General features: G+C 45.8%; 1 protein-coding gene across 3 annotated transcripts in view; it reads left to right on the forward strand.

Moving 5' to 3' along the window:
- The first annotated feature begins 3,628 nt into the window (after positions 1–3,628).
- LOC119178125 (coiled-coil domain-containing protein 134) overlaps positions 3,629–24,348 on the forward strand; it is a 54,073-nt gene continuing 33,353 nt past the window's right edge. The window contains exons 1-6 of one of the 3 annotated variants that reach the window (XM_075882266.1): positions 3,631–3,860; positions 4,004–4,125; positions 4,215–4,299; positions 4,458–4,636; positions 10,276–10,347; positions 10,882–10,986. In XM_075882266.1, coding sequence (XP_075738381.1) covers positions 3,761–3,860; positions 4,004–4,125; positions 4,215–4,299; positions 4,458–4,636; positions 10,276–10,347; positions 10,882–10,974 — 651 coding nt within the window. In that variant the 5' untranslated portion in view covers positions 3,631–3,760 and the 3' untranslated portion in view covers positions 10,975–10,986. Of the gene's footprint in view, positions 3,892–4,003; positions 4,126–4,214; positions 4,300–4,457; positions 4,637–10,275; positions 10,348–10,881; positions 10,987–24,348 lie in introns of all 3 variants that reach the window. The other 2 variants (XM_037429296.2, XM_075882267.1) reach the window with 2 other exon arrangements.

Raw genomic sequence — 24,348 nt, forward strand, 5'->3', positions numbered from 1 at the left:
TCGCGATGCTGCCAATATTTTTGAGGATTGTTTGTCGATTATTTAGCATGCAGTAAAATTCGTGTGACGGATATGCGGTAAAGTTTATTGTGTGCGGCCTGTCAAACATTGGTGTCTATACAAATAGGACGCTAGACACATGTGGTGTCGCGCTGCGTCTATTTGGAACGCGTGCCATAGAAACACAGTAAACGTACTTTATGCGCGGGCCGCGTCGTGCCCGTGAAGCTTGTAACACAATGATATCCATATTGGTGTATAGCACGTTCATGTTTTTATTTTATATACGCTCAGGAGGCTCCCTGCAGTTTATTTCACTCAAGCAAATACCCGCAGACGCCCAACGACATCTTGGATCATACGGACACTGGCGATGATGTGCCTTGAGTTGTCACCATTCTTCCGCCCGACAATTATGCTGGTGCAATGACAGGTCAATAAGGCGGTAATGAAGAAGGCACGCAGAAACAAATGAAAAAGAAGTTTCGAGGCTTTTACGATTACAGGGTCGACACCGGGTCACAAATTTTTGAATGCCATTGGAAGGACGGCAGCATGGTTACCGTGATGTCAAATAATCATAGGCTTGAATCGCAGTAAATGGTGAAAAGATAATCTAGATAAAAGAGATCTAAGGTCACAGCAGAGCAGCCTTTTTTGAATTTCAAATATAATGCCAACATAGATGAGGTTGAACGACTGGATAAAACTATTGCAAAGTACCACACTGTCATGAGAGAATATGAAGTGGTAGTCATCACTACCAACGTATCTTTTTGATGCATGATTGAACAACGCATTCCAGTGGTATAGAAAGAGAACAGACAAAACGTATTTGAGAATTCGGAAGTACAGTAGCAATGTCATACATAAAGAGATATCGCTGCAAGCCATTGCGTGGAAGAAGCCGCCCATCTCGGCTGGAAGCACGAAGCTGACTTGACCGCACTGATCCCCCAAGGAAAGCAAACGAGGTTCACTCATAGGCATGGGAAGACCACCACACGTTGTAAAAAATGTGATATCGTAGTACATGAAAAATGTTTCAAGTTATACCGTTGAACTAAGTAAATCGTGTGGTACGCGTTCCAAAATAACACAACACGACATCTTATGTGCCTAGTGTCCTATATGTAGGACGGTGCCAAAACCACTGTTAGAAAAAGTTTTCTTGTGAATAAAAGTTTCATTCTCTTTTCTGAAAGCTTAGAAGCTATTATTTTGAAAAAAGAAAACTGTTTTGCTAATATCTTAAAGTTCAGGCATGACATATTGAGAATAAATTTGCTAAAGCGATATAAGCAATGTCATATGTGAAACGGCAAAAGCATTGCTGGCCTGGATCATCAATTGAAAAAAAGAATGCATGCGAACTGTCACGTTGCGACGAGAAATGAATTTGATTGAAGTTTTGTTCTTACGCATCATTTTTTTTTTTGTTGATACCCGACAGTCATCGCTATTTTGATGTGTCGCTTGGCATTTTCCGGTAATCAGCAAAACATCCATCGATGGACGTTTCGAGAGGAACGGTCGCTTCTCTTGAAACAGCTATAGCGCGTGTGAGTGTTTGGACAAAACATCTAAATAACGTCTTGAAGTAGACGTTACGAACTTGTTTACAATCATGTTCTCTATGACAAACAGTCGCTTCAATGCAAGTCGAAAGTCTGAGAACACAATATTTCAGACGCCAAACCAATATATTTTCAAAAACATCTATTTTATTTCTTCATGAAGACCAAGCATGTGATGTCATTTCCGGCTAGCGAAGTGAGCGACCGCCATGTTTGTCAGCATACTGGTCTAATTAAGGCGGCACTGGGCTGCGCTTACAGCTTACCGCCGCGGCGGAGCTTGCCGGAATCATGCGAGCGATATGGCGAAAGCAAAACGTGACCGCGCTTTGCCCGCAGTACCATGAAGACCTTGTGGGACTGACTCGTGTTCGTTACCGAGCAAAAATTGAAACGTGCGACGGCATCGACCCGTACGAACTGCGTATCGGTAAGGACGCTACGCCGAACATCAATCTGCTGCCTTCCTTGACACACGGCGACATCGCGAACTATTTGGTGCTTTCAACAAGTCGTGCCACACTGACGTAAATGAAGGTCTGCAAGTTGCTGAACGGCCACAACTACTTCACCAGCGGATGGGCGAAGACCATGGCAGCAAAGCAGCTTTCATGTCGTTCTAAAAATTTTGAAGAATAAAAACATTCTGGAGAAGTGACATGACCAGTAAGCAGGTTAAACCTGCACGTAACTCGAAAGTACCGTTACTTTTGGTGAAGTGATGACTTCAAACACGTATGTATTTCTGTTTTTTTAGGTTTTTTTTTTTTGTTAATGCGCGCCAGCCAAGCGATACGGCGCTTTTCGGACAACATCCTTGTTCGCGCACGTTGATTTGTAATAATCGCGGGAAAACAAAACATTCTAACGCATGGCTTTGCCTTGACCGAACTTAGAAGCAGAAGTTCCACTTCTTGTTCTGCATCAAAAATGGCACAGTAATGGTGAAGACGGTAGCGTGATCGAAGACCAGATCTCGCAGTGGCAAAGCTCCTGACTATGCTTTCAGGCAGCTGTTTATGTGGACAAACATGGCGGTTCTCGGCCATCTCGTTCCCGGATGTGACGTGTGTGCAGTATCTAGGTCCGTTTGATTCACCTGCACCAATTAAAACCGGCTCACGGCTGTGCACGCGAAGTTCAGAAATTGTGCAGCACGAGTTCAGCGGTGCAGGCACAGCGCGACCCCCGAAACGAATGACGATGTGCCAACAAAATGCAGGCCTTATTTCTGTTCGCTTAATTTACACCATTAAGCTAACACTGAACGATGACCAACCGCACATGTGGACAGTTTATGAGGCGCAAACATCTTGGCAAAACACGCCGCGCTCATGACGATAGTTATAGCGCGAGAACAGCTGCACGCGCGGCTCCACCAAGCTGGCACCGTCAGCGTAGGAGGTGCACGAAACTCGTGAACCAATGCTGCATCTCTTCTGCACCTTTTGAAACGAATGGCAGGGTTCACAGGTCGTCAATGCTGCACCGCTGAAACGAATGGCAAAGTGCAGCACCCCGTGAACTTGTTCACGTGGTGCAGGCGAATCGAACGGACCTTCTGTTTCAAGATGTTCTTTGTTTTTCGTGGGTGGCCCGCCCAACGTTGATGGATACTTTTTGGAGCCGCCCGCGTTCCGGTCGCGTCTAGTGGGTAATAAGAATATATTTAGGAAACTCTATGATAAGAATAGCTTAGACAATACACGAGACGAGGATGTATAAACGATTATCACTCCTAAAAACCCAGGGTTATCTGTCCCAACATCACAACACTACGATAGCTATAGCCTATAGCACGAGAACAAAACGACGACACAGAGACAAGAAGGAGACGAAGGACACATGTCTCCGAGTCATCGTTTTGTTCTCGCGCTGTAACTATCGTCATGCCTTAACAACTAGCCCAAGCTGCCACACTTCTAAATCACAATAATACCTCAAAGCTAGCAAAGCCTTTGATATCAGAACCGAAACTAATTGAAAGTAATATTGCACAAACATGGAGGAAACTGTTAACGCGTCTCGCGAAAGCTTGCCATTCTATGCTGCAAGTGCGTGTATGTCAACAAAACACGTGGTTGTGCCGCTGTGGCTGTTGCGATGTGCGCGTTTCGAACGTCGTTGAATTTTTGGGTTGGCCTGAGCTATTTATTGTACAGATAGGTATTTGGGTGATCACCATGAGCATCGATCAAGTCTTCAGATTACTCCTGGCAGCTACACTGCTTGTAGTTGGCTTCACGCAAGACTCAAGAGAAAATGTTCTACATGTACAACAATGTATCCTTTGGCGTTTCGTCATTCCTCCAAGGTTAATTTCTGTGACTTGGTTTGCTCTGTGGCTGTTCGCGATAAATGCGGCACGCCGGTATGTACGCGAAGAGCATGCTTGAACAAATATATTTTTCCTGACCGAAGCTCAGATCGAAAAATGTTCAAGATGCGCCGCGCCGAACGTCTGGAAGCAGTGAAGAGTATATTGAAACTGGATAATTTTGAAAAGCAAGCCAAACTAGTCAACATCGTGTTGGAAAAAATTAATGAGGTGCCTTCTCGTTATCTCGCCAAAGATGCATTGTGTTTTTGTGCCAAGGAAGCGAGAACATGTGCTGAGGTCCCGTTGTAATGTCACAGGTACTTACGACGTCGAAGTTGAAACTTGAGAGTTCGGACTACATTCCTGGCGGCGCCTTCCCAGAGGATGAAAGTACCAGAGATGGTAGGTTTCTCGTGGGACTGTTAATTATTAGGTCGTTTAGCTGGCCTGATTATATGTTTGCTTCTTATGTTTACAACTATAAATCGAGGCTTCTCACAGCGTGCACTTGTTAGTATGTTGTAACGTAAAGTGGAAAACCGTGCCCGCCTTCGTTTCAGCATTGTCGCAAGTGCTGGAGAACACGGCCTTCTTTGGGGAGATAATCCTTCGACTGCCAAACATAGCTCATGCTGTGTTGAACATGAACAAGGCCGGTGCTGTGGTACTCAATTGGGCCATTGGTTTCTCAAACTCTACGGAACTCTATGATGAAACTACAACCAAACTGATCAATCTGGTAAGCTTAAGTTTCCACAGAGTTCCTTAACCTACGCGGGGCAAATCACTTGTATTCACGAGAACATCAGGTTCTGTGTGCATCCCAAGTGGTTCATGTAGTCAAGTGCCTTTGTTTCGCTGACACATGGACTAAACCGTATTAATGGCAATTTTAACAGGCAGTGATGCCAAGAATAGTACAGGAGACATTATTAGTTGTAAATGTGAAGAAAGAAAACTTGACATTTGCATTGCAATTACTCCTTTACGTCCCTTGTACTTCCTTGGAATTGTTACCTGTTCTTATTATTATTGTCTCTAACAAAGAAATCTGGCCCTTATATTTATACTTCTTTCCTTCACGCACTAAACCTTGAGGCACTCTAGATCTTGCTGAACTATTTTCAAAGTTCATTTTTCATGAAATTCAGAGGGTGTCAATTTGGAGTTTACTTTTTTAGAAAAAATGCGGCGTTAATCAAAGTTTATTGCTCAAGTCTTGAATTCTCCAAAATTGGTTGTTTCATTTTGCATTATTAGTTATTGCAATAAGTTCCTATTACTTCTTTTCCCAATGAATATGCTGTGCATTGTTGCTGATAATCCTGTCATGTAGGCATGCAGATCTCCTCACGCTCATGCTTTATAATGTATAGAGGTCTTTGTAAGAAGTGGTAGTTCTGTCATTAGGTCCCATCTTTTGAAAGTCTGCATTGCTGCACAAGTGAAAAGCTAGAAAAGATGGCAATGTGGTGGGTAGAACATATGACCTAGTAATAGCCATACAGCCCTGCATACATGACTGTAATCATGCCAAAATGTTAATCTTAAAAATTTTTATTACTTCACTGTGCAGGTTTAACTCTTTTACTGGAAGTCATGTATGGGGCAGCATTATCTAACTGGTGACCTTAGAACACAATGTAAACCTTAAAGGAGCAGGGAAATCAAATTGACATGTGTTGCGTTTTTCTCGTCAACACATAGTTTTGATCCCCTGGTAACAATTTGGTACTAATAATGCAACGGAGGAATGAATTAGTTTTTGTAGTATCAACTAAAGATGACCATTATCCAACCCAATTCAAAATGGGTGCAAAGCCCACCAATTTTCAGCGCTGCCAAGCAGTCACTTCCCACGGTGCCGCTCCGTGTGATCACATGGCCACATGAAATGGCGACGCGAGTTTCAGATGACATTTCGTGTGCTTGATTGTTGTCGCTTCCGTCATCAGCGTCCACAAGTGACAATGAGAACACTGAGGAATATTGAATCGTGGCTATTCGTGGCATGGCAAATAATTTAGATTTGATTCTCTTTTGAGCAGCAACTATGAAATTAGCACCGGTCCGAGCAGCAACGAGGCTGCTGGAGACGCACGCTTGTGCAACGCTGGCTGGTAAAACATATGAACGCTGCGTGTGTGTTACTTGTTTGAGATGACCATAGTTTAAAATATTTACATTCACACTCATGACTCCACAACAAAGCACCCGTAGTGGCAAAACAAAAATGCAGAATTCGCACGAACGGGCTGCACAAACTAAGTAAAACAAAGCAAGTGAAGCCTTGCCAGGCAGCCAGGTGCCGCCGCCAGATGGTGCCATGTGGACACACCGCGATGACAACACGAAAATTGTTGACGTCATCACTCCTTCTTCGTCACTCAGCGTGTGAAGCGTGGCCTAGGAGCTCTCTGAACAATGTCAAAATGCTGTCTTCCTATAGCTGGGAACGTCGTTGAGCCTTCGGACGCTCTTTGCACTGGAAATAAAATAATGTCTACGTAACGGATACCATTCATACTTCGCTAAAGAAAATCATGCATACCAAGTGAATTCCACATCTCAAGTTTAAAATTTTATGTCACTGTCACTTCTTTAACCCTTTCAGATGCCACCTATGAAAGGCAGTCTGTAAATGTGTCAAATCACTACTACGTTTTTCAAGGCACTCAATATTCTATTAACAAGAATAATGGCATAACTGTTAAATTTATGTGTGTTATAGTAACTCATACTGATTAGGTTGTAATAAATATCTCTTTACCCTGAAGTCCTTGATGATTCCTTTCAGCATAAACAGAATAAAATCTCAGACTAGGAATATCTTGCAAATTCATTTTTCGTTATGCCAATTTTGAGCAAAAAAAAAAAAATTCTGCTTTTCATGTTGCTTGCAGTATACTGCATGCCACTCGGCTCCTCAAACCTGGTAGTGCCTTCAAAAAAGAGAATATAAGCAACGGTACGCTGCAAAGTGAAGCTATATGAACACAAATTCATTATGCAGGAGGGTCAATAAATATCTCTTTACCCTGAAGTCCTTGATGCTTCCTTTCAGCATAAACAGAATAAAATCTCAGACTAGGAATATCATGCAAATTCATTTTTCGTTATGCCAATTTTGAGCAAAAAAAAAATTCTGCTTTTCATGTTGCTTGCAGTATACTTCATGCCACTCGGCTCCTCAAACCTGGTAGTGCCTTCAAAAAAGAGAATATAAGCAACGGTACGCTGCAAAGTGAAGCTATATGAACACAAATTCATTATGCAGGAGGGTCAATAAATATCTCTTTACCCTGAAGTCCTTGATGCTTCCTTTCAGCATAAACAGAATAAAATCTCAGACTAGGAATATCATGCAAATTCATTTTTCGTTATGCCAATTTTGAGCAAAAAAAAAAATTCTGCTTTTCATGTTGCTTGCAGTATACTGCATGCCACTCGGCTCCTCAAACCTGGTAGTGCCTTCAAAAAAGAGAATATAAGCAACGGTACGCTGCAAAGTGAAGCTATATGAACACAAATTCATTATGCAGGAGGGTCAATAAATATCTCTTTACCCTGAAGTCCTTGATGCTTCCTTTCAGCATAAACAGAATAAAATCTCAGACTAGGAATATCATGCAAATTCATTTTTCGTTATGCCAATTTTGAGCAAAAAAAAAAATTCTGCTTTTCATGTTGCTTGCAGTATACTGCATGCCACTCGGCTCCTCAAACCTGGTAGTGCCTTCAAAAAAGAGAATATAAGCAACGGTACGCTGCAAAGTGAAGCTATATGAACACAAATTCATTATGCAGGAGGGTCAATAAATATCTCTTTACTCTGAAGTCCTTGATGCTTCCTTTCAGCATAAACAGAATAAAATCTCAGGCTAGGAATATCATGCAAATTCATTTTTCGTTATGCCAATTTTGAGCAAAAAAAAAATTCTGCTTTTCATGTTGCTTGCAGTATACTGCATGCCACTCGGCTCCTCAAACCTGGTAGTGCCTTCAAAAAAGAGAATATAAGCAACGGTACGCTGCAAAGTGAAGCTATATGAACACAAATTCATTATGCAGGAGGGTCAATTCAGCCAAAGCTCTATATATCTCGCTCTATCTTAGCCCGTACTGGATGCAACTGGGAAAAACAAGTGGTGTACACAATTGTGTACATAGCGTCTAAAAGGGTTAGGAATCAGCTGTTGTAGACAGATTTATGGCTATCCCAGTATGAAGATGAAGCAGAATCGAGGTTCTAATTGGAGTTGTTGGATTCCAGGGGCATAGCTAGGTTCTGTGTGCATGTATGCTGTGGGAATGGCTTCCTCAGGGGTGTGTGGTGCATGACACGTGTGGCTGGCAGCCAGGCCTGGACGAACACTGCTGGGTGTGAGCTGCCCCAGAGTGACTGCACGCGTCCATTGGGACATTGGCACCTAACTTACGATATGGAGCCCCAGCTACTTCTGGTGGAGTAGCCGCATCACCCATTTTGCAGCATGTGGGCAACTGCCACCTGGGCGCTGTGATGCCCCTTGCTAGCAAAATGGCTATACGAGATAGCAGAAAGCAAAGGCAAGCGGCTGCATGGGTTCTCCCACTGTTTATGCAGAAAAATGTTCTGTTGACAAGCAAGGTGACGTCATGACGCAGCAAACACATAAATTCATCTTGGCCATGCAGATGTCCACTGGTGGCATTGAGACTTAGCAGAAGCATACTTCAGCCAAAATGTGTAAAAATGATCAGAAGACGCACTCAAGGAGCCCCTAATGATGGACCAGCTAGACAAAGAGAACGGTGAATTGGACGAGTACGAGTGAGGTGCTGGTGGAGATGGTGATGCTGTTTGAATTGGCCTGATCAAGGACATCAATGGGTCACTCTTTGAGGGCACTGCCTCTGACATCCTGATGCACGTATTCTGAAGCGCCTGCTCTACCCTCCCAGACACTGGCCACATCAGCTGGCCAGGTTACTACAACTATATGTCTGCCACTAGGTAGCTACATCCACTGGCTGCCTCCCATGTTCAGTAGGTGCAAGGTCAGGGAGAGTGACTGAGTGTGTTCCTGTGCCCTGGATTTGGCACCTACAAGCTCCTGAAACATCTCGAACCTGGAACTGTGCTATCTGGTATGCTCCATATCGTCAAGTGTGCTTGACCGATTCACCTGTTAAGTTTAGGAATGGTGGGCCCCTGCCAGACTTTGCCGTCTTGGATGTCTTTTGCCTCGTCAAATCCTTGTTCAGTGCACCAGCTCTCAAGGTTTCTTTGCTGGTTTAGAGTGCCGCACTGTTGCTGGAGGCCATTGCAAGCCAGTGCTGTTGTCAGAGGGAAGGGCATTGTAGGAATGGCTGCTAAAGAGATGTTAAGGAGATAACGAAGCGTGCATGCTGGATGGTGCTAAGTGGAGCTGTATGAATAGCAAAGTGAATTCGAATATTGAAGTCTGAGTGCGAATCGAATAAAATACTTCAAGGCAAAATTGCAGAAAAAAGTTGGAGACTATTTCTTAACATGTTCTTATGGTATAGCAACATGAAAGTGTTTCTTTTGGCTAGTTTCATGAAGTACTGGTGGGTTTGTGTTTCATAGTTGTCTCATCAAGAATAAGGCAATGCAGAGGCCGAATTGTACCTATGTACATGATTTGCTGCAACCAATTTGTTGTCAATAACACTTTACACCTGGAAGGCAAAGATGCTCTTTCCTCAGCTGCTTCTCATATTTGAACTTTTGTGGAAGCCCAACTGGTGTGACGGACAAGAGTGTGCTTCCTTTGAGTCCAGAGTTCCAAATTTGCCTCATCAATATATAAGCATATCTAAACCTTTGGATGCTAAAAATCTTGGGCGTCTGATTTTTCAGACTCCCTGCCTAAACTTCAGGTGCAAAGCTAGATTATTGGAGCCCCCACCCCTGCCACATCTATCATCTTTATATTGGAACTGGCGTTTTCTTGATTCAATACAAATGTAACCGCAACAGAGCCGAAAAGGCAGCTTTGCCGCAATACTAGAATGTAGTGGGGTGAAGCATATTGAAAATTTTGAAGGAGTTATTGTTAATTTGAAGTTGACTGTATTAGTCAACAGTGGCAAACACTGTTGATGAAATATCCGAAATTTTGAATATTCAAACAATCCTAGTGCCGGTGTCCTGGGGTTACTGCTGCAGGATGAGATGGCTGGGTATGTGGCTGTGATGTATGTGTACAATCTAAATATTTCGGATATGATGGTTTCCCCTCTGATGGATGTAGCTTCCTTAATAAAACATCAGTGGGATGTGAGCTGCGTTTTCTAAATGAGAAGTGACGTTCTTCACCCACGTGTTTATTAAGTTGGCTGATTGTAGCAAGTTTATTGTTGTGGATGCAGGTTGCTCAGGAACTGGGCTTGGTTGAGAGGGACCCAAATTATCACAACCCGTACGCAGTAAAGCAAGCCAAAGTGAGTATAAGGTCTTTGAATGCGTGTCGTTCACACATAGTAGCCTTGCTCCGACTGTTGCTGGCATAGACGAGGTGCCGCAGGTGATTTCCATGATTTTCAGCATGCTTGCAGTTGCTTCTCATTTAAGAAAACCAATACTTTAAACAAAGTGTTCTGTAAATGTTTTGTGCTATTCCATTCCATGCCTCACAATCTAGGCACCGTGGGGGATCTAACCTTTAAGAGGTCTGACAACCAGCCACATAATTTTCAAAGCAACTACTGTGACTTCCTCAATGTATGCTGTGGTGTCGTGCTAAGAGATACCACTTGGGACAGTCGTTCTTTCTCTGGAAGCCCCAATGATGTTCTAACCCAGGGGTCGGCAATTTCTCGAGGCCCAGGTTGCATGGAAAAGAAGGGAGGCAGTCAAAGAGAAAAAAAAAATTTGCCGAATTGGAATTGGCACTAATGTAAAAAACTGCATTACATGAAATGCGACAGCCCCGTATGCCTTCTGTGGCCCCTCACCATGAATATGTCTCTCACCAGAGTGAGTCTCCAGTGCCACCGACAAAGCCAGTGCCTAAGATGAAGAAAAAGAAGATCCAGCGAGGCCCACGACTAAGTCGAGCAGAGCTGTGATTGCGTAGCGTGGTGAGCAGCCTCATTTGTGCTTGTGATACTTTGTTACATCTAATGCTCACACAGCATTTGCAGTGATAAAACCTACTTTTTGAAAGTGCACATTGTCTCACTTAGTGCAGCACAGCTGTGCAAATCGTTTCAGAATTGGTGCTTTGTTTTTGCGAAATGCAGAAGGCCACACTAACACTGCTACTTCCACTTTTGTATCCCCACTTTGTGGCTTGTAACTTGTCATCAATATTTTTGGCTATATTCAGTTTGTTTTAGCCATATTTAGTATGTTGTAAAGCCATTCAAACGACAGTGGCAATGTCAAGCCATCCACTAGACATAGTGAGTATAGGTGCAATGCTTGGCTGAAATGTTCATGGCAGTATCTAATGAACAGGCGGACTTATTATTTAATGAACTGCTCGACTTTTGTGGGGTTTGAACATTTTACATTGCGTGCTCAGTAGGGGCATTTAAATGAAGTACAAATACTTAAGAAAAAAACATTTCAAATATCCAAGAAGAGTGCAGTTAAAAAAAAATTACACCATCTCCCACTAAAGGGAGCCAAGAGTAGCTTGCAAAGCAGCGCATGAGTCGACCTAAAGTTCAGTACATCACGGGCACCGTGCCCGATGTTAACACATCTTTGCAAGCGGAGCACGCCATGAATTCACTGTAGTTTCTGTTGCTGTTACTCGTCCCAAACTCTTGTTCGAGCACGCCACATGGGTTCATCGCGCGTCTGAATATCATTCCCTGACGCCATCGCATAATTGCTGAGAGAGTGTTAGGGGAAGCAGCTACATTGTCTTACCCAGCCCCATACACAGGCCGGAACATGCCAGTGTGTGAGCGCGTTCTGGCAGTGCTTGGCCCATCTCTTGCGCATGTGCTGTAAAGGTGGCCATGCCACAAACCGCCGGATGAAACTCCACCATAAGCTGCTTCTCATATAAACATTTCGTGGTCAGATTATGAACAATTGCTTGTTTGATAGGCATGTGTGAATATTCGAGCACTTTGAATATTCTAACGTATATCAAAGCATTTGTTTCGATTCGAATTTAAGTTATTGGAACTAAACAAATAGGTGTATATTATGAAGTCTTGGTTTGGAAGACCTTTATTAGGCCCGAAGAACCGGCAGCCGACAGCTGAGATGAACGAACCAAGATGATGATGCTACGTGACAACGATGAGGGTGAATGAGCAACACATGATAATGATGATAATGTACAGATGAAGAGGATTGGTATACTAAATGCCCACACTAATTCCTCCCACGTGAAAGCGGCCAGCCTGGCCGCGGCAAGTCAAGGGGACAAAGAACGTCGCATGAAGGGCTTCATAAGGGAGACATGGACGACCTCAGTAGTTCGATAACGGCGATCTGCTGGGGCTACAAGTGCCATCACGCGATAATTCACTGGTGAAGTTTCTTCAAGAACTGTGTACGGCCAGATAAACCGTGGCTGGAATTTGTCGCACAAACCAGGTGTGCGAATAGGCGTCAAAAGGAGCACTTCGTCTTCAGGTTGAGAGGATACAGCACGATGCGATTCATCATAAACCAGCTTTCTGTCTTGCTGTCAGGCTTCAGTGTTGATATGAGCACGTTGGCGGCTCTCTGCGAGCCATAAAACGTTTTCCTCTGAAGAGGATGGGGATGAATCCGCATGGCAGGTAAAGAAAGAGACGTCCAGGAAAGAAGTAGGGGAGCATCCATAAACTAGGTAAAATGGTGAGTAGCCGGTTGTCGGCTGAATAGCCGTATTGTAGGCGAAAGTGACGAATGGTAGAACTACATCCCAGTTCTTGTGGTCTGGTTGTCTGGTTGAATGTAGGTGGCGATCATGTCAGCAAGAATGCGGTGGAATCGCTCAGTGAGGCCGTTAGTTTGGGGATGATAACTAGAGGCAGTCTTGTGAGTTGTGCCAGAGGCGCGAAGATGTTCGTTCACTAGTTGTGAAAGGAAGGCCCTTCCACGGTCACTGAGCAATACACGTGGAGCACCATGACGCAGTATAATGGCTCGGAGGATGAAATCGGCCATTTCAGAAGCTGAACCGGTAGTGACGGATGCCGTCTCGGCGTAGCGCATCAAATGGTCAACGGATGTTACTATCCATCGGTTTCCAGCAGCACTGACTGGAAGGGGGCCATAAAGATAGATGCCTACAACTTCGAATGGTGTGGCTGGGCACGGAAGAGGCTGTAGTGTACCGGCTGGAGCAGATGTGGGTAGTTTTCTACATTGGCAGGTAGTGCAGGACCCAACGTACCGAGCTACACTAGTGGTAATACCTGGCCAATAAAACCGACTTCGAAGGCGATCGTAGGTTTTGTGGTAACCAAGGTGACCAGCCGTCGGATGGTCATGAAGTGCTCTGAGGACTTCGGACCGAAGCGATCGGGGTAGAACGGGAACCCAGCGCTGACCCTCAAGATGGTAAATTTTGCGGTACAGCACCGAGTTGTCCAGCTTAAACTGCGAGAGTTGGCGACGCGGAGCCTCGCATTAGGTGAACGGGAACTGCCAGTGAGGTAGCCTATAATACGTCAAACAGTATGGGTCAGCCAGCTGTCGAGAAGAAAAATCGTGCGGGTCGTCCGAAGGCAGCTGGTCCATAGAGGCGAGAGAGGAAACCGCCGTAGACGTGGACTCCGAGGGTGTGTTGTGCAAAGTGATTGCGGAAACGCTGAGGGGAGCCGCTGGTAGTGGGCAGCGAGAAAGAGCATCGGGGTCGCTATGCTTTCTGCCACACTTGTATACGATGTAAAAATCATACTCTTGTAGGCGTAGAATCCAGTGGCCGAGGCGTCCCGACAAGTTCTTGAGTGTCGAAAGCCAACATAAAGCATGGTGGTCGGTCACAATGGTGAAATGGCGGCCGTGAAGATAGGGACGAAATTTCTGCACTGACCAAACGATGGCGAGGCACTCCTTCTCGGTGATCGTGTAGTTCCTCTTGGCTGCGGAAAGGACGCGGCTGGCGTACGCAACGACTCGCTCTCACGAAGAGTTGTCGCGCTGGAGAAGCACGGTTCCTAAACCGTGGCCGCTAGCGTCTGTATGGAGGAAGGTCGGTGCATCATCGTGAAAATGAGAAAGTACAGGATCGGTCGTGAGGGCACTCTTCAACCTGTCGAAAGTCGATTCACATTCCTGAGACCACTGAAAGGGCGTACCACAAGCAAGTAGCTTATGGAGTGGTGTGGCTATGGAGGCAAAGCTTTGTATGAATCGCCGAAAGTAAGAGGCGAGACCAGGGAAACTTCGCAAATCTTTCGGCTTGTCACGGCGAGGGAAGCGAAGCACCGCAGCAGTTTTTTCAGGGTCTGGACGAATTCCGTCCTTGCTTACAACATGACCGAGGACCTTGATAGATCTGCTGGCGAAATGGCACTTCTTGGTGTTAATTTGAAGACCAGCACTCGCAAGGCAAGTCAGGACCTCGTACAAGCGTTGCAGATGTTGAGAAAACGTCGATGAAAAGACAACAATGTCATCGAGGTAACATAGGCAAGTCTTCCATTTGAGGCCACGCAGCACAGTGTCAATCAAGCGCTCAAAAGTTGCGGGCGCATTGCATAGACCAAACGGCATAACATTCAATTCGTATAGGCCGTCCGGGGTTGCAAACACAGTTTTTTCTTTGTCATCTTCGTGCATGGGGATTCGCCAATAGCCGGAACGCAAGTCGAGGCTTGAAAAGAATTCAGCACCTTGTAAGGAATCGAGGGCATCGTTGATACGTGGCATGGGGTATACGTCCTTCCTAGTGATCTTATTGAGTGCTCGGTAATCGACGCAAAATCGTACGGAACCGTCTTTTTTACGCACCAGAACCACTGGAGACGACCAAGGACTGGTTGAGGGTCGGATTATCTCCCGTTGCGGCATATCGTCTACGTTTTCCTCAATGATTTTCGTTCGGCTAGGGAGACGCGGTACGGACGACGATGCACAATGGATGTTCCGTCGGTCTGAATACGATGTGCTGTAGCAGTTGTCTGACCCAGGCTGGATGAATGAACGTCAAAAGAGTTTGCATGCTTTTGCAACAAATCAAGCAGCTGCTGCTTCTGCGAGTCTGTCCAGTCCTTGTTGATGGCTGCTGTAAAGGCCGAGGAAGCAGCATGATCTCCAGGATGGCCTTTAGAGGAGGCAGGGGTAAGAGGCACGACGCACACAGGCTCCAGATTGGCAACGCAGGCGACAGTAGTGCCCCGCGGCAGTAAAATTTTATCTGGTGTGGTGTTTGTAGCAGTGAGGACAGCTGATCTATTGTTGAAGCGAGCCACACTTGATGTGAGAGCTGTGCCTTTATTAAGGCAACGGGGCGATGGAGTGACCAAAATGTCACCAGAGTCGACGTCGTTGGACAAAACTGTGACTAATTGATGTTCGTTCGGCGGTAACTCGATGTCTACAGCAGCGATGAGTCGAAGTGGCCTGTAGGTTTCGTCACTAAGCAAGTGGTCTGTGTCAGTAAGATGGACGACACGTTGTGCACAACAAATAGCCGCGGAAGCAGACGAAAGAAAGTCCCAGTCTGAAATGAGTTCGTGGGAGCACGGGGCTAGCACAGCGAATTGTATATGATGAAGAATGTCGTCGATTAGCACACGGGCAGTACAGAGAGCGGAAGGGCGAATCATTGTTCCCTGGGCTGTAACCAGTGTTGGTCCATCATAAGGCGTCGTGACTTTTCGAAGACAGGTACACAAATCAGCACGAATAATAGAAAACCCAGCCCCAGTGTCCACCAAAGCATCAACGTCCACTCCCTCAACTGTGACTGCAATCGTATTGTAAGGGCACGCTGGAGGAATTGGAGTACTGTGTTGGAATGCAGTTTGTCCTCCAAAAACTGCATCGCTTAGTTTTCCGGACGCCGATCAGAAGCGAGGGAAGCAGGCTGAAGAGGAGAAGAGGAGCAACGGTACGGCAATAATGAACGGCGTCGGGTTGATCGATAACTACTGCGCAGTTCACCGGATGCTGGCGGAGATGGAGACCGACGCGGCGGTGACGAATAACGACGGCCCTGGTACAAGGCTCCTGCGGTATAGTCTCGTTCGCGTATGTCGTACCCTCGGCGCTCATCTTGCTGGCGCTTGCGGCAAAAGCGTGAGATGTGACCACAATAGCCGCAATAATAGCACGTAGGGCGAGTCGATCAATAAGGAGGGTAGTAGCTTGTGTTAGATGCACCGGGAGAGACAGCAGTGAGAGGGACAGATGATGGCTCAGGCGGTGGTGATGGAAAGCTCGTGGGAAAGCTTCTGGGAGGTGCGGCAGCAACCGACGCGTACGTTCGTGGCGGCGACGTCGAGCTGACGGTGCCTGATGGTGCGGCGATGGCATGCGAGAACGGTGGGAGAGTACGAGCGACAGTGGGCTGCAGGTGGGACATATGGGTCATGGACGTGAGCTCCTCCCTGATGACATCCCGCAATGATGTTGAAGAAGACTGAATGGGACACACTGAAGGTAGTGTGAATCCCATTGATTCTAATTCTTCGCGTATAATCACCCTTATTGTGTCTCTTAGGTTTGGATCCGCCGTAATACAAGCCGCGTCACTGTCCGGTTGTAGGCTCATAGACTCAAGTTCTTCGAGGCGCTGACAGGTTGTCGCAACGTCAGCAACGGTAGCCGGATTCTGGATTGCAAGGGCATTGAATGCGATGGGTGCAATCCCCTTAAGAAGCTGGCGTACCTTGTCAAACTCTGTCATTGGGGTGTCAACCCGGCGGCAAAGTGAAAGGACATCCTCGATGTAGGATGTATACGACTCCCCGATGTGCTGTTTCCAAGTCGCGAGAGCTTTCTTTGCGAGAGCTGAACGAACAGCCAGTGTGCCAAAGACATGGCGAAGCTGATCTTTGAAGGCTGACCATTCGGGGATGTCGATGAAGTTGTTGAGGAACCACGTCTTCGCGACACCTGTGAGGTAGAATGACACGTAAGCGAGTTTGTAGGTGTTATCCCACCGGTTAGCAGCGCCGACACGTTCGAAATCGTCCAGCCATTCCTCCACATCTTCCCCGCGCATACCAGCGAAGGGATGGGGCTCACGTTCGAGGCTGTTAATAACGTGAAAAGGCGCGGCACGCGGTGGCGGAGTGGGAACGGCTGCAGCACCGACCTCTTCTTGGTGCGACATATTTCCGGACACCTGGCTCAAGCGGCAACCTGAACGTAGCTCCAGGGGGTAGAGTGGTCGAGAGGATGACGGGGGATCTAACAGCACGCTCCACCACGTATGAAGTCTTGGTTTGGAAGACCTTTATTAGGCCAGAGTAACCGGCAGCCGACAGCTGAGATGAACGAACCAAGATGATGATGCTACATGACAACGATGAGGATGAATGAGCAACACATGATAATGATGATAATGTACAGATGAAGAGGATTGGTATACTAAATGCCCACAATATTAACGCGTTCACTGCGTCGTGGGTCACCGCTGGGTCACAGCCTGTGCTCCCCCCATGCGACTGCGAATTCATGCATATTTATGTGCTTGCGGCTGTTACTTGAACGCAGAGGCATGATTGCAGAGGCATGGCCTTGTATTTAAACATAGATTAAAGTGAAAAAGGTTGAAAACAGCTTGGCATCTCTCAAATAAACACGCCAAACGTCTGCTGAAAAGGTGGCAGTGCTACTTCGTTGATTAATATTCTCACTAAATATTTACTTTTATCTACTTAATGAATAATTTCTATCACAGAAACTAACTTCATGTGTTTTCTTGTTGCAAGCACTTTGCATTTAAACATAGATTCATTCAAAGAATGCAAAAAAAACGGCTTTGCATCTTTCAAACAAATGCGCCTAACACCCGCTGCAAAGGTGGCATCTCGTTTGAACAAAAGGTGGAGGCATAGCTGGGTGTCCCATTGGTGGGTCACTGTGCACCTAAAACCAAACCAACAAAAAGTGTGCCGCTATGAACATCTTAAGCAGAACGCAAGGAATAGTGAGACTTGGCTTACTGTGCTGCTTACGACGTAAGAATCGCATAGTGAAAAGCACCGCTGCTATCGCGGCAGCCAGAAGACAAAGTCGAGCCGCAGCGAATGTGCGCCGAGTGCACGCATGCAGAGTAAACTACCGCGCACGAAACATGAACCGCTCTTGCGCTCACTGTTTGCAGGGTGTCATGCGACTTCATATTCACTGCCTATAGGATAAATTCTGATTACTAACGTTTTGCGGCGTTTTCCACTTTTCCTTTCCATCATTAGGCTGACTGACCATTGCGCTAAAGAAACTAGGCACCATAATATTTTTTGTTGTCGATCCCTTCAACAATGCTATATTGTGGGCTTTCACAATTTATTGTGTCACTTCGTTAATGTTTCTTGCCAGCACACTACATTTTACAAAAAAAAAGGGCAACAACCACATTGCTTCCCATTGATGTCAACATGGGCACTTAGTGCTCTGGTTGCATCGTTTATAAAGCCAGCCATATAAATGTCGGCCAGTCTGGCCGGCATAACAAGAGGAGCCAGTACATTCTACACATGGCCGAAAAGGCCACTTGTGTTGCTTGCTACAAGCAAGGCCTTCGTTGGGAGGGTTGTGGACAAGCATGTAGCCAGGGGGGCTCCTTGATGATGAACTTGACCATTTGAGAAAAACACCTGTTTTCATATCCTCATTACTTATTTTTGGTAATACACTCCCTCATTGAAATTTCAGGGGGGGGGCATGGGGTGTGTGACTAGGGCAGCCGCTTGGCTATGGGCCTGGTGCGGACATTGCTACATAATTTGGCGTACCTGAGCCAACTTTGACATGCTCGCCACTTTGCTTCAAATTGTGTATCAAATTGGTGAAAAGTTGGGTATGAAACTGTATCTGTGGACTTGCTTTTAATTTTTGTTATCGTCGCATCCTTGTTTGTGCTCATACAAAAGTTTCAAGGTTTCATCTTGCAGAAGCTTGCATGTGGTAGGAGTAACCAGCTGCTGTCAGTCTAGTGACTTGTGTTTGAAAGCCATCATTGCTCACATGCTGAAGCAAGTGATGAGCCCTGCTATGAGTAATAGGCCCCCAGCAATATGCCACAGAAAAAAAAATTTTGGTTTCAGCACTTCTTTACCACTGATGAGCACAAGAAAACTAGACTCGAAATATTATATGCACAGTGATAAATTTTGTGTTGACCTCAGAAAGAGCATAGAAGCAGTTAAAAAGCAAGTGTACAGTTAAGAAGTTATAGGCACAGACAGACACATCCCTATGATTCTTAAGCGAACTGACGCGCTGAAGTTGGTTCTTTGCTGCATGAAAGTCCAAAAAACAGCTGTCGTAATGCACCAAGGCACTGCAGGGACTATGCAAAAACTTATCGCATGGATTTAAATCTTTGATTTCATGTAATTTGTGCTTGCAACAGTTACCATTGACCATTTCAATATACTGTATTTACTTGCATAATCTTCACACTTTTTTGGGTGGAAAACTGCTGCAAAGTTGGGGGGTGCGAAAATTATGCGGGGAAAACTTTGCACGAAAACGTACAGAGCGACAAAGAAAACAAAGTGACCGCAAGTCGGGATTCTCATGCCAGAACAATAAAAGCACAGGGTCAACACAAGGCAAGATTTATTCGTGACACAAAAGGCGCAATTAAATAGTCGAGAATTAGAATACCGTGTGCAAAGCTTATGGGCGTTGCATGCGTAGCGGTAGCGTTCTTCGCTCAACAGGAGTCTGCAAAAGGCAAGCGAAGGACGTCAGTATTGGTCTGATGGCCATTTAACAGAATCGTCTGCAGTTACCTTCTGATGAAATAAAGTTTACCATCAATCCCAGTCTTAGGCACACGGAAGACCCAACACGTCTTGGTGGCTTTCAGCTGCCGCCACCAGTAGCGAACACAAAACTCGTCTACTCCGAAGAGCCTACCGGCGGCCCTGTTGCCGTTGTTTAGTGCATGATCAATCACTTCCAACTTGGAAGCAGCCGTGAAGCTTCCATATCGCCCCATAACGTAAAACGATTACGGACACAACATACGAATCACACTGCAACGCGCACTTGCCACTTTGGCTCAGATTGGATTGAATTGAATTTCGGTGCAATAACAGATGCTCTATGCTTAGGAGATGGCGCCAGACGGTGCATGTTATCATCATCAGTGGCTTGAATGAGCAGACGACATTATTGCGGCAAATTTAGGGGGTGCGATAATTACTCGAGGAAAAAATAAAATTGTATTTTTGTCGGGCGATGTCGGAGGTGCGAGGATTACGCTAGTAAATACGGTACAAGAGGCCGCACTTTGTATGCTGTGTCAGAGTTGGCCTTCTTTCTATTCAGCTGAAGCTCTTTGTCTGCAAAATGCAAGGCACATTGAGGCTGCACAAAGCAATGAAAGAGCATCACACTGACAATAAAAGGCAGAACAAGGTTAGGCAGCGTTGACCAGTACTTTCAGAGTGCTGGCAACATGTGGTAGCTCACAACTAAGTTGACTCCCAGAAATGCCTCCATTTCCTTGTTGGCTGTGAAACCAAGTCCATTTTGTTGCATGTAATGGGTAATTAGTCTCACGAGTGCGTCAGAGACTGCTATGTTCAGGTTCACGACTGCCCATAAGACCTCCAAGAAGTGTTCACGCTCCCTTCATTTCCAGCCGATATACAGGCCTCTACCCACATGATTTGAGTGATATGTAGGGTACCACCATATGATTATGAAAGACGCCGTAGTGGAGGGCTCCAGAAATTTCGACCACCTGGGATAAACGTGCACCCAAATCTGAGCACACTGGCCTACAGTATTTTCGCCTTCATCGAAAATGCAGCCGCTGCAGCCGGGATTCGATCCCGCGACCTGCGGGTCAGCAGCCGAGTAGCTTAGCCATTAGACTACCACGGCGGGGCGCTACCCACATGATTTGTGAGCTTGAATCCTGCAGTAATACAGTTGAGGGAGAGAGTTTTTGTTTTCTCTTTGTGTCTTATAAGGCTGAATAACTTCACACTGTGTCCCTCCTACTGCTGCTGCATAAGCCTTTCCATCCTTGAATCTATGTCATCATCATCAGCCTGACTACACCCACTGTAGGACAACGGCGTCTTTCATGTTCCACCATTCAACTCGGTCCTGTGCTTGCTGCTGTCACTTTATGCCCGCAAATTTCCTAATCTCGTCTGCCCACCTAACTAGCAAGATAACCAGTGGTTATCTTGCTTTCGCCCTATGTACCCAGCCCATGACCATTTCTTTTTCTTGATTTCGACTGTGATGTTCCTTAACACCTGTTTGTTGCCTGATATTGTATGCTCTCCTCTTGTCCCTCGGGTTTATACCTATCTTCTTCCTGTTCATTGCTCGGTGCGTCATCCTGAACTTGAAGGCGCTCTGCAACACTTTTTGAGCATGGTCAGGAAACACTGCCAATCGATAGTAGAGCCTCCCGAGAAAATGCAAGCCAAGTATTATAATGCAGCATACGACCCGCAATACACAATAAGTTATCAAAGTCAGCTAAAAATTGTTTTCTCTTCTTGTGATAAATGATGGAGGAAGCTCAAAAATAATTCTTAGAAGGCCTTATATCAGCTATTGGCTGATTTGAACATGGTGCACTCGGTTGTTACAGGGATTGTCGCGGCAAGCCCCAACTAGTCCACGCTTGCGTGCGCGATCACTCTGAAAAAGCCGCGTATTCGAAGAAAAGGAAAAAAGTGGTCAAGGTCGCAAGGCGCACGTAACGTACTTTCTTTTCCCATGCCATTCTCCACCTGCTTAGCTTCAAGCGATTTCGTCGGGATGACTGAAGAGAGAATGCAATTGCAGCATGCGACAAGTCTTTGCGACTCCACTCACACTGAACGGATTCTTAAAATTTTTGCTGCATTGCATTTGTCAGGCAATAAGCTCTGGTAGTGAATCTATTCCATAATTACTTGAAAAACTGTTTCAGGGGCCCTTTAAGTTGAACCCTCTTTGTGATTCTCCAGGTTTCTGCTCCGTAGGAAAGCACCAGCAAGATGCAGCTGTGATATACCTTCCTCTTGAGGGATAGTGGCAATCTACCAGTCATGATTTGACAGTGCTTGCCAAATGTGCTCCACCCCATTGTTATTCTAGTTACTTCAATATCATAGTTCGGCTCCGCGGTTATTACCGGTCCTAAGTAGATGTAGTCCTTATCGATTTCGAATGCACTACTACCTATGTCAAAGCGCTGTTCTTATCCGAGGTTGTTGTACATTACTTTCGTTTTCTGCAGATTGATTTCAAGACCTACCTTTCTGCTCTCCTTGTTCAATTCAGTAATCAAGAATTGCATTTCACCCCCGATTTACTCACCAATGCAATGTCATTGGTGAAGCCCAGGTTACTAAGGTACTCTCCATTAACTCTTATCCCTAACTCTTCTCATTCTACCTTTGAAAACATCCTGTAAGCATGCAGTGTTCTGTCATTTTTTTTTATGGGGCACTATGGTGGCAGTGGATCCTCTGTAGATTTTTTCTAGGATGTTTTATATTTGCTTCGTTGACGCCCTGATTTTGCAGTGTCTGCAGGACTGCTGATATCTCTACTGAATCAAATGCCTTCTCATAATCTATGAACGCTGTGTATAGCGGTTGGGTGTATTTTGAGTATTTCTTCATCACCTGACTGATAGTATGAAGTTGAGTAACCTGTTCGAAATCCTTCTTAATCCTTTGGTTGATTGAATTCTAATGTTCTCTTTATTCTGTTAGCAATTACCTTTGTAAATAGCCTGTATACGACAGAGAGCAAGCTGATCGGCCTGTAATTCTTCAAGTCTTTGTGGTCCCCTATCTTATGGATTAAGATGATGTTAGCATTCTTCCAAGATTCTGGTATCCTCATCAGGAGACACTTGATAAACAGGGTGGCCAGTTCCTTAAATGCAAATGCATTTCTTAGTTGGGGCATCTGTCGGTGTCAGTGTGCTGGCAGGTGTTATCTCTCTGCTCTCACTCCCTTGCCCATAGCAACAGCTGCCAGCGCGCACACTTATCCCTGCCCCTAGCAACCGGAACAGGTGGTGCAGGCGAAGTAGCGAAGAGTGAGTGAAGAGGAGGAGCACGCTCCCGACGTGCGAGGGTGCTCTCATAGCCCACGTGTGTGAAAAGAGGGTAGGTGCAATGCTTCGCCGCTCCTTTTCTCATCATTCGCTCTCTCCTCCCTGCGCCCCACTCTCCCATCTGCTGCTTCGTATGCATATATGAATGGAGGGAGTGCCTCACTTTCGACCGTTTGCTGCCTGATGAATGTGTAAATAAATGGTAACGATACAAATCCTTGTCTCGTGATTAATTTTCGGCATTAAATGTACTCTAGACGCAAGAAATGCAAGCGCATTTCCTCACCTCACGATTATTTTTTGGGAAGACGGGGGCAATTTCTAACACATAATCTGTCCTCCCTCTGCAGGTCTGATGTTACCTATGTAACCACACGAGTAACGACATGTAACAATAATCTATGTAACCAAAGAGAAACGGGGGGGGGCTTCAGTAGTGCTGAAAGGCCCATTTAAGTTTTGCATGTGGGCATTTTTAACAGTTCTGATCCCTCTGACATTACCGTATTTACTCGCATTAGGCGCACCCCGAACATGGCCGTGATCAGAAACGATTCTACCCCTCAGCGGTACAGTTGAAACACGGTCCCCGTACCCAGAAGGAAAAAAGAAGGCAAATCAACAAGCAATTAAAAAAAATCGAAGTGCTACGACCTAACCAATGTGTTTGCGGAACAGCTGTTCCATCAATTACTAATACCCACCAAACCACCGTGCTTCTTGGAGGTCACATGTACAAAACCAGGAGCTTGATCGCCACCATCATCATCAGAGAAAAATGCCATTTTGTAAGTCGTGTGCGTCTGTTGTAGTGTGTATTCAACTTTGGTTCCACCATGGGGAAGTACGCAAGCTACACGGCTGGATTTAAACTAAAGGCAGTGCAGTACGTGCTGGAGCATGGCAACCGGGCTGCAAGCAAGCATTTCGGTGTTGGGAGAAACCAGTATTCGGTACTGGAGAGATCAAGACGAAAAACTTTAGGCGACGAAGAAGACGGGATGGGCTTTCCGCGGTGCCAAGACCGGCAGGTACCTGACCATCGAAGAGCAACTGGTTTGGGATAAGCAGGAGCTACGACAAGACGGCTGTGCTGTGCCGTTGGGTATTGTGCAGACTGAGGCGCGCAAAATAGCCCTAGTGCAGCGCATCTAAGCAAAAGAGTTCCAAGCCAGCTCCGGATGGACAACTCGTTTCATGCGGCGCCATGGGCTCGCACCGCAAAGGCAGACCAACTTGTGCCAGCGCTTGCCCACAGCATATGAGGACAAAGTGGTGG

Source organism: Rhipicephalus microplus, chromosome 2 (assembly GCF_043290135.1).
Source record: "Rhipicephalus microplus isolate Deutch F79 chromosome 2, USDA_Rmic, whole genome shotgun sequence".
Taxonomy (NCBI): domain Eukaryota; kingdom Metazoa; phylum Arthropoda; class Arachnida; order Ixodida; family Ixodidae; genus Rhipicephalus; species Rhipicephalus microplus.